At 44.2% G+C, this 11050-nt stretch overlaps 1 protein-coding gene across 1 annotated transcript in view; it reads left to right on the top strand.

The window, feature by feature from the left end:
* Window positions 1–1044: 1044 nt before the first annotated feature.
* Window positions 1045–11050, top strand: part of LOC308627589 (uncharacterized protein) — a gene marked incomplete at its 5' end in the record, with an annotated part of 129931 nt that continues 119925 nt past the window's right edge. Inside the window, 3 exons of the mRNA XM_081253893.1 lie at window positions 1045–1085; window positions 1262–1764; window positions 4100–4161. Coding sequence (XP_081110019.1) covers window positions 1045–1085; window positions 1262–1764; window positions 4100–4152 — 597 coding nt within the window. The 3' untranslated portion in view covers window positions 4153–4161. The remainder of the gene's footprint in view (window positions 1086–1261; window positions 1765–4099; window positions 4162–11050) is intronic.

Below are 11050 nucleotides of genomic sequence, written 5' to 3'. Positions count from 1 at the left end.
TGTTGTAAACAGCTCTGCATCCCACCACCTGCCTGGTACCTGATGGGATCTTGCAAGGGTGTTGACCATCCCCCTTCTGAGCTCTTGCTCTGGATGTCTGTCTCTCACAGTTTAAAAACCACCAGGAGAGGCTCGCCTATCTCCTTTCTCTGGGTGCACAGCCCAGTCTGTACAAAGCAATGAACTTCCTGAAAACACCACCTTCAGGAGGCCTCTGCCTTAAACAGAACCTGTGCCTGTCTCATCATCTGCCTGATCTCTCTAATGTCTCCTGCTCCAATTTCAAGGCTCTTCTACAGTCGTACTCTCGACCTCATCACCCGAACACAACCTGTTAACGTGGGCTAGTCACCATCAAGGTGACGATGCATGATCTTTATTCTGCCCCCATCACATGCTCATGCTGGTTCCGAAATCTATTGACATGGTGCTCTGTTGTTTGCTCTTCTGGCTCTCCCAGGAAAGCAGAGGTCACCGAACAGGGTGACCAACATGCCAACAGAGGCCCAGGAGACAATCGACTGATGCAACCCCAGAGGAAGAGAGGGAGGGGGGAGGGGGGCATTTTGTGGAGGAGGCTGCAGCTACCCTCCCAGAGGGATGCAGGTTCCTAGCAGAGTTATCAGTGAAGGCCCGTAGGCACAGTGCCTAGAGCCCCCCCAAATGTTTACATTTTAATTTTTTTTGAAATCAGAAAAAAAGATAATGAATGTAACAATAAATCCATCCTGGATTATATTTGTGGTTTGTAGCAGCAAAATATAATTTAAAAAAATTTTGTTGTTGTTTTGATGGACAAAAGGGGCCCACGAAGACAAAAGTGCGTAAGGCACTGGACAGTCATAATTCGGCCCTGGGTACGGTTTACACTTTCTGGTTTTAAAAAAAGAAACGGATATCCAGATATTTGTAGGGGACCTCTTGTTTTTAAATATTAGGAACTCGCTTTAAAATTAAACAAAACGTACACGTCGTGGCCCAACAAAACACGTGGAGCTTAGCCTGCACCCTCTCGAAGGCCTGGGCTATCACGGTGTCCCCACAATGCCCGTGGTTGGACACGATCCGAGCACCCCGCTCAGGATGTAAGAAGGGGCAGCAGAAAGCCTTCGGGGCAGGACAAGGGTCTGACGGTTAAATCTCTGCCCGGTCCGGTCTTGGAAGCTCGGTCGCCACCCCGGCCCAGGCGCTCCCTGACTGCCCCACCGGCAGGCGCGGGCTTTGCTCATTCACGGGTTTTCCCGCTCCTGTCGACTTCCAGGGCGGCGCGGGGGGTAGGGGGGTGGGCTCCTCCATCTCACTGGTCACGCGTGGGCGCGGGGCAGAGGCGACAGCCCGGGGCATCTGCTGCCCAGGAGCCGAGGCCGCCCCGCTCGGCCCCACCCCTCGGAACAAGGCCCGCCCCCCGGCCGCAGCCCGGCTCCTGGATTAGGCCTTCTTCTCGCGCGGCCTGCTCCTGGGAGGCGAAGCTCCACACTGAGGACGCGGAGGTGGTTTCAGACCGCAGCGCCCGGGCTCCTCCTCCCGCGCTACCCAAGGAGGCGGGCTGTGCTCTTTTCAAGGTCCCGCCAAAGGGCCCCGCCCTCCCGGAGGGAGACCTTCGCAGCCTTCCCTCGTACACTAGGCCGGGGACCGCCGGACCGGAAGCTGCGGGGTCTCGGAGCCCCGGCTCGTTCTCGCCTAGCCGCAAGCCGCGGGTGCGCATGCTCCGCGAAGGCCCGCACAGGGCCCGGGTGAACCCTGATAGAGCCATCGCGAGGCGGGGTAAGCAGAGCTCCAGTGGCGCAATCGGTTAGCGCGCGGTACTTATACAGCAGTACATGCAGAGCAATGCCGAGGTTGTGAGTTCGAGCCTCACCTGGAGCATGACCCTTTTGGATACCCGCATCCCCCTTTTACCCCCTTGCTCAAGGGAACGAGTCAGTCTCTCTTTAGTCTCCTCAGTTCCTGTCTCTCACTGCTCTGCTGGCACGTCCTGCTTCGCTGCAGGCAGGAAGCCGCTCTCCTTGGCGCCTCACTCGCTTTCCAAGCTACTTGTTGCCCCCGCGCACTGCACCATCCAGCCGCCCGAACCCGGACGTTTACCTGCTGCTCCCTCTTCCTAGGCATTTCCTTTAACGGCACCCAGTCCCGGGTCCCGGTACCGGGGATGAGGACGGGAAGTCCCGGGGCGCTGCACCGGTGATGGGGCCCTACCTGGGCCTCGTCATCGAAAATTCCAGGCGCCCTTTCTACGAGGCGGGCCCGAGTTCCCGGCGCTGGTTCCCTGCTCCTGCCCCTCACCCAGGGCCGGGAGCGGCGTGGTGCGCGTTGGCTGTCGGGGCCCGAGCGGGGCGACCACTCCCGCGAGCTGGGGCCCGAGGCCCAGCGCAGGGCCTCAAGTGCAGCAGTCACTCTCCTCCTTTTTAACTATGGTTTGGCCAAAAAGTTCGTTCGGGTTCTTCCGTCACATCCTTACCAAAACCCCGAACGATCTTTGTGACCAACTCAATGCTGATAACTGGTCGTTGCCGCCTCCCCCCGATCTGCAGAACCCCTAGACCGCGGGCCCTTCTCCCTTACCCAGGCCTCCAGGCCTCCCTGGGCGGATTTGCCGAGTTTGGGAAAACTGCCTAGGCGTTTCCCTCCCCCCATCTGTGCCCCTGCTCCCCGGTGTCAGTCAGGAGTGGTGGAATTCTCTGGCAGACGGGAGAACAGACCGTTTTCTAGGGATATCCTTTCCTGCCTGCCGCACACCCCAGGTTCAGAAGTACCCCCCGGGGAGCAGGAAATCTGCCAGCTGGGTTTTGAAATCTTCCAGCACGCGATTATTCTGAGGCAGGGGGGCCACTTTGTCAGGGGGTGGACGGATGCCCCACGTCCTCAGAAGGTGGGGCGAAGTAGGGAGCAGACTTAGTTGTGATGAGAGGCCTCCCGGACGTGTTCTTCCGAAAGAGTGGTTTCAGCTGTTTTCATGGGCGTGCTAGGAGTTAACTCCTGGGATGGAAATACTACCAGGAGCGGTGAGAAGCAAGACCTAGAAAGCTCGGAGGAAGTGGGTGGAAGGTGGAGCTCTTGTCTGTCTCCTCGGCTGCTAATCCCAGCCCCAGATTCCGAAAGGGGAGCCCCATGCCTCCTGAAATGTGAGAAAATCCTTCCACCTCACCCAGCCTGGCTGCCAGTTCCTCGCTGAACCGGATCTTTTCGCTCACAGGCTCATCCTCAGCAGATGGTTGAGTGCTTCCCTTTAGAAATCTAGCCAGCCTGGGAGCAAACATCTATCCCCACCCCCACCCCCCAAAAAAAGTTTGCTTAATTTTTTTAAAAAAACAGGTTTATCGAGATATAATTCATATACCCTACAATTCACCCAGTTAAAATGTACAATTCAACGGATTTTAGTACATTCACAGATATGTGCAACCATCACCACAGTCAATTTTAGAACATTTTCATCAACTCAATAGGGAATCCTGTATCCTTCAGCTATCACCTCACCCCACCCCTAAATAGCCACTAATCTACTTTCTGTATCTACATTTACCTATTCTGGACTTTCATATGAATGGAATCATGTAATATGTGGTCTTTTGTGACTGGCTTCTTTCAGTTACCCTAATGTTTTCAACATTCATCCACATCCTACCTTGTATGGGTGCTTCATTTCTTTTTTATGGCTGAATAATATTCCATTGTATGGATTCTTCCCAATTTTGAACAATGGAGAAAAGGTTGGCATTTTTAAAACATTTGCTGAAAACTGCTTTTTAAAAGGGAATTAATTTTAAAATGTACAAAGCATAAAAACAGTCACACTTGCCAAGTGTATGTTTTTCACCTTGAGAGGTTATCACTGCAAGAACCGGTAAGATACTTCCAAGAGCTCAGCCAAGAGCTGAGCACGGAGCAGTTTCCTCACGTGGACAGAAATGCATGAATGAAAGATCATTCTGCCCAACTCCCTATCCATGTTGGAATATCCCTTCTGCAAAACCCTAGCTCCTGTTTGAAAAGTTCTAGCATCAAAATGTCATTTCTTCACAAGAGGATGCATTCCACTTTCTGTCAACTCTCATGGCTAGAACATTCTTCCTCTTAAATATTGTTTCTGTCCCTATAGGTTATTGCTGGAATGGTGGTGGTTTGGAGAACTCTTTTTTGGTGAGATGGTGAAGTGGGAAGGTAAGAAGCTAAATTATCAAGAGTTGCCCTTGCTCTATTTAATCTGGAAATCACAGGATAGATTATTAGTGGATTATAAGCAAACAAATAGACCACTGGCAGATTTGTAGATCAATGTCTTAATGTGAGGTTGATAGGATTTTTAAAGGTTGTGATGGGTGATAAAGATCAAGTCAGAAAATTATGGGAACATGCTATAAAAACCATAAAGTACTCCATATACAGGTGTAAGGAGGTGGCATTCCTGTCACCACAAAACTAGTGGATTAGGCCTATATGCAACGTATGGTGGCTTCAAGGAGGAAGACGGGTAAATATGAGGTGGATGAACCCAGAAGGTAGGTTGAAGTTATAGCTGAACAGCTGTAGACGTCTAGCAGGAGACAAGCCTAACCTACCCGTTGAAATCCGTTGAACTCTATTGAACTATGCACACAGGTTGACATTAGCTTTGTAGATGGCTTTGGATGGGCTCATTAAAACTGTGTGTGATACAAAGCTGGAAGGGAGTGCAAATTCAGTAGAATTTGGAGGAAGAGTGGAGCCAATCCAGGGACAAATGTTTCTGACAAATGACAAGATGCAATTTGATGGAGATAACTGTAAGCCTGTGTTCAGTTCTGAGTTCAATGTGGGGCGTGCCTGGCTTGACAGCTGTTTGCATATAAAGGATCTGGGCATTTCGGATAAGCACAGCCTCAGTTGTCCTGGCCGTGTGATTCAACTGTTAAGAATGTCAGCCAATTATTAATGCATTACTCTATAACGCATTACATGGTGTGGTGTCAGAGATCGAAAAACAACAGTCTGTGGAACAAATCTAGCCTCCAGACAGGTTTTGTTTGGCTTTCTAGCACTGACTTGCAAGTGTTTAAAAAATTTTAAATCATTTGCCTGCATATTGGGAGGTTTTACTGAAATGCCTGGATTTCAAGTTTCTAATGAAAAATTAGAAGACTTGGCCATCTCGGGCCTTATTCCCACATGGCAACATTGGCTGCCCCCTTTGGATGGGCAAGTGATCTTTTGTTTGCCGTGGTCCTACCACTCTCCATTAATCCTCGCAGAGGTGGGTACCAGCTGCTTGCTTTGCTGTTTTCTTAATCCCTGACTTATTTCTCTCATTTGTGACCTACGTTGACTGTGTGGATCAAGGTAGGGAATACCCATGTTGAAGTCAGCCTGAGGGCTGTGATCTGGGTGAACACAGCCCATTTAAAATTCAACAAAACAAAACTCCAGTTCTTTGTTATGGAAAATTTCAAACATACCCAAAGTAGAGAAAATAGTATATTTAACCACCCTGTATCCATCCATCACTACTTTCAAGAATTGTCAACGTTATTTCATCTATCTCGTTCCCACAACATTCTCCCCTACCCTAGCACTGTCACCAGATTATTTTAAAGGAAACCCCAGCTATGGTTTAATTTAACTTGTAAATACCTCAGTATGTATACCCAACAGGTAACCACTTTTAAAAAGAGCATAACCATAGTACCATTAGTACACCTAACAAGAGTAATAATAGAAACTCTGCATCATCTAACACCTCGTCTGTGTTCAAATGTCCACACTTATCTCTGAAAGATATTTTTATGGTTGGTTGGTTTGAATCGAGATCCAAACAAGGTCCATACATTACATTCGATCAATATATCTTTTAAATTTCTTACCAATTACCCACTCCCTTTTTTGATATTTATTGATCTATGGAATTTCCCACAGAATTTGGCTAATTCCATCCTCAAGGAATCCTTTCACAAGTTCTTCAGTCCCCCCTGACAATTAGATCTGGAAGCTTGGTAATATTAAGATTCAATTTTTTTCTTTTTGCAAAAATAGATTGTAGGTGGTACTATATACTATTGTATCACAAGAGAGAAAATACATAATGACTGGTTGTTTCACTTTTACTGATGTTAATTTTACTGGTGATTTCAGATGTGGTTAGCCTGGTCCATCCATTATAAAATGCCACATCAGCCTCTAACCTAATGGTTTTAGCATCTGTTGATGCTCCTTGTCTAGATTTATTATTGTATTAAGGATTACTCAACAAGGGTTTTCTAATTCAATTATTCCTTCTGTATTTATAACTGTCATTCTTAAAACCCCCCCTTTTCCACCGACTGTTTGGTTTTCCTAAAGAACAATTCACATAGAAAAGACCAGGTAATATTCCTGGACTCTTCCTTTTTCTCCTAGTCTTTAGAATAATGAATTGATGCTCTAACAACTCCCAAAGGTGACCAATTAGTTTTTTTGTTTTTTTTTTTACAGCTTTTTAAAAAAAGTATTTGACATACAATGAACTGCCTGAATGATGCTGAGTAGCTTTTCTAGTGGTTATTAGATATTCAGATATCTTCTTTGGTGAATTGTCCATTCATATCTTTTGTCTGTTTTTTATTGGGTTGTTTGTCTTTTCATTATTGAGTTATAAGAGTTTTTGTCTATTCTAGATATAATTCCTATGTTGGATATATGTTTTGTAAATAATTTCTCCCAGTTTGTGGTTTGAATTTTCATTTTCTTAATGGTGTCTGTTGAAAAGCAAACTTTTAAATTTTGATAAAATTCAATTTATACAATTTTTTCCATTATGGATGGTACTTTTGGTGTTATATCTAAGAAATTTTTGCCTAACCCAATGTCACCAAGATTTTATTCTATGTTTTAGCTCTTACATTTAGGAGTTAACTTTTGTATATGATGTGAGTTAGAGGTCTACATTTTTCTTTTTTTGTATATGGATATCCAATTCTGGCACCATTTGTTGAAAAGCCTATCCTTTCCTGATTGAATTGCCTTGACACATTGTCAAAAATGAATTGACCTTAGCTGTGTGGGTCTTTTGTTGGACTCTCATTCTATCCTGTTGAGCCATATGTCAGTGTGGTGTTATGTGTGGGTTACTATAATCGTATAATTTATATGAATCATGATTCAATTATATGATTATAGTAATCCACACATAACACTATATATATATGTATATATATAAATAAACTTTAGGGTCAGTTTGCCAATTTCTATGAAAATATCCTGGGATTTTTACAAGAATTCTGTTGAATGTATTGATCAATTTGAGGAGAACTGCCTCCTTAACAATATTGACTCTTCTGATTCTATAAGCAAGTTATACATGTCTCCACTTATTTAGGGCTTTAATTTCTTTAAGCAATGTTTTGTTGTTTTCAGTGTTGAAATGTTGTATTATTTCTTCCTTAAATATTTGGCAGGATTCACTGGTGAAGCACTGTGGGCCTGCAGTTTTCTTTGTAGGAAGTTTTCTCTTTAAAACCCTACAAATTGAATTTCTTTAATAGATTTGGGGGCTATGCAGATTACCTATTTATTCTTGAGTGAGCTTTGGTACTTTGTGTCTTTCAAGAAATTTGTGTATTTCGTTAAAGTTATTGACTTTATTAGCATAAAGTTATTATAATATTCCCTTCTTGTCTTTAGGATCTGTAGTAGCTGTCCTCTCTAACTTCTGATATTGGTAATTTATGGTTCCCCCCGCCCTGGCCCCGATCAGTCTCAGAAGATGTTTTCCACTTTTATGTATCTTTTCAAATATCCAGTTTTGGGTTTCATTGGTTTTTCTTTATTGTCTTCCTGCTTTTCATCTGATTCTGATGCACTGGAAGAGAATGTATACTGTGCTGTTGCTGGACAGTGTGTTCTGTCAATGTCAATTATATCAAGTCGGTTTATAGGGCTCTTCAAGCCTTCTATACCGTTGATTTTTCTGCCTGCTTGTTCTGTCTGTCACTGAGAGAAGGGCATGAAAATAACCAACTGCAGTGATAGGTTTTTCTCTTTTAGTTCTATCTTTTCCTCCTTCATGTTGCTGGAAGCTCTGTTATTGGCTGTATACATGTTTAGGACTGTTATGTTCTCTTTTTTTAAAAAAATATTTTTATTTATTTATTTTTGGCTGTGTTGGGTCTTCGTTGCTGTGGGCGGGCTTTCTCTAGTTGTGGCGAGCAGGGGCCACTCTTCGTCGCGGTGCATGGGCTTCTCACTGCAGTGGCTTCTTTTGTTGCAGAGCACGGGCTCTAGGCATGCAGGCTTCAGTAGTTGTGGCACGTGGGCTCAGTAGTTGTGGCTGGTGGCTTCTAGAGAGCAGACTCAGTAGTTGTGGCACACGGGCTTAGTTGCTCCGTGGCATGTGGGATCTTCCCAGACCAGGGCTTGAACCCGTGTCCCCTGCATTGGCAGGCAGATTCTTAACCACTGCACCACCAGGGAAGCCCCTTAACTGTTACATTCTTTTAAATACTCTGGTTAATGAGTTGATTCCTTCTCTTTAAAACTTTCATTACACCCTTCTCTCCATACCTAGTCTTTTCATTCATTTCCTCTTAGCCTTCTTTCCCTTTTTTCTTCTAAATTTATTTTTATCTTCTCCTATCTATTTTTTTCTTCTTTTTGACATAAACTGTAAAACTGAATTCTCTTTAAGTGTTTCTATGCTCCTTGCTGTCTGGTGGGCCCCTTGGGAGCAGAGGCAGGCAGCTGGGGTGGAGTTCATGCTGGGGGTGAGCCTGGTGGGGTGAGGATCGTTCCCCTCTTCTGTTGGTTTCCTGCCTTTCCCCACAGAATCCTTGACAACCCCTGACCTTAATGATCCAGATGCCCCTCTTACTTCCCATTACACTAAGCCATCCATGATGACTACAGTTGAAACTCCAAGGAATATGGATCCCAGAGAAGAGTGGGCTGAAGAGGGTTATATGACTTGCTTTCAGATACTCATGAAAGGAGTAGACATATTCAGTATTGACCTAGAGGGAAGAACATGAACTTAGAACTCCAGCCCATGGCGACTTCCCTGGTGGTCCAGTGGTTAAGACTCCATGCTCCCTATGCAGGGGGCCTGGGTTCCATCCCTGGTCAGGGAACTAGATCCTGCATGCCGCAATGAAGACCTGGGGCAGCCAAATTAATAAATAAGTAAATATTAAAAAACAAACCAAAAAAACCCCAAAAAACTATAGCCCGTGGGCGATGATGACAAGGAAGCAAATTTACTTTCAAAATGATTAGCAGTGTTGAGAAATGGGATGGGTTGACTGGTGAAGGAGCGTGTTTCCCAACTTTAAAAGTGATTAAGCTGAAGCTGTAATGTAGTAGAAGAGAATCTTGCATTGGTTGGGGGGTTGGTGAGGCTTCTAAGATCTCTTTTAACGCTACGATTCTTAGTTCTGTTTTCAGAAAAGAGACATTGTACAGTAGATTTTGTAATTATCTTCCCAGCTCTTATTTCCCCTTTCAGAGATGCGCATGTGACTCAAAACCTACCAGAGTCCTTCCATGGGATGTTTCTATCTTGAGCTGTCTGGGAAGAGTCTTTTTTTCTTTCTGTTTAGAAACATAAAGAATATAAATCCAGAGCTTCCTGCAGCTCCCAGATATCTTTCTAGTTGAGCTATTTGGCCGGGGAGAACAAAGGCTACATTTAATGTGAAGCAGGGAGATAAAGAGGTCGGCAAGTGTTTGAGTCTCTGATTCTAAAAGACTAGCTTCGGGGGCTTCCCTGGTGGCGCAGTGGTTGAGAGTCCACCTGCCGATGCAGGGGACACGGGTTCATGCCCGGGTCTGGGAAGATCCCACATGCTGCGGAGTGGCTGGGCCTGTGAGCCATGGCCACTGAGCCTGCGCATCCGGAGCCTGTGCTCCGCAACGGGAGAGGACACAACAGTGAGAGGCCCGTGTACTGCAAAAAAAGAAAGAAAGAAAGAAAGAATGTTACAAGAGACAAGGAAGGACACTACATAATGATCAAGGGATCAATCCAAGAAGAATATACAACAATTATAAATATATATGCACACAACATAGGAGCACCTCAATACATAAGGCAACTGCTAACAGCTATAAAAGAGGAAATTGACAGTAACACAATAATGGTGGGGCACTTTAACACCTCACTTACACCAATGGACAGATAATCCAAAATGAAAATAAATAAGGAAACAGAACCTTTAAATGACACAATAGACCAGATAGAATTAATTGATATTTATAGGACATTCCATCCAAAAACAGCAGATTACACTTTCTTCTCAAGTGCACATGGAACATCCTCCAGGATAGATCACATCTTGGGTCACAAATCAAGCCACAGTAAATTTAATAAAACTGAAATCATATCAAGCATCTTTTCTGACCACAACGCTATGAGATTAGAAATGAATTACAGGGAAAAAACATAAACAACACAAACACATGGAGGCTAAACAATACGTTACTAAATAACCAAGAGATCACTGAAGAAATCAAAGAGGAAATCAAAAAATACCTAGAGACAAATGACAGTGAAAACACGCCGATCCAAAACCTATGGGATGCAGCAAAAGCAGTTCTAAGAGGGAAGTTTATAGCTATACAAGCCTACCTCAAGAAACAAGAAAAATCTCAAATAAACAGTCTAACCTTACACCTAAAGGACTAGAGAAAGAAGAACAAACAAAACCCGAAGTTCACAGAAGGAAAGAAATCATAAAGATCAGAGCAGAAATAAATGAAATAGAAACAAAGAAAACAATAGCAAAGATCAATAAAACTAAAAGCTGGTTCTTTGAGAAGATAAACAAAATTGATAAACCATTAGCCAGACTCATCAAGAAAAAGAGGGAGAGGACTCAAATCAATAAAATTAGAAATGAAAGAGGAGAAGTTACAACAGACACTGCAGAAATACAAAGCATCCTAAGAGACTACTACAAGCAACTTTATGCCAATAAAATGGACAACGTGGAAGAAATGGACAAATTCTTAGAAAGGAATAACCTTCCAAGACTGAACCAGGAAGAAATAGAAAATATGAACAGACCAATCACAAGTAATGAAATTGAAACTGTGATTAAAAATCTTC

Source organism: Mesoplodon bidens (genome assembly GCF_964165515.1).
Source record: "Mesoplodon bidens genome assembly, chromosome: 14".
Taxonomy (NCBI): Eukaryota; Metazoa; Chordata; class Mammalia; order Artiodactyla; family Ziphiidae; genus Mesoplodon; species Mesoplodon bidens.
The sequence above is the reverse complement of the archived record's forward strand: the minus strand, read 5'-3'. Positions and strand labels throughout refer to the sequence as shown.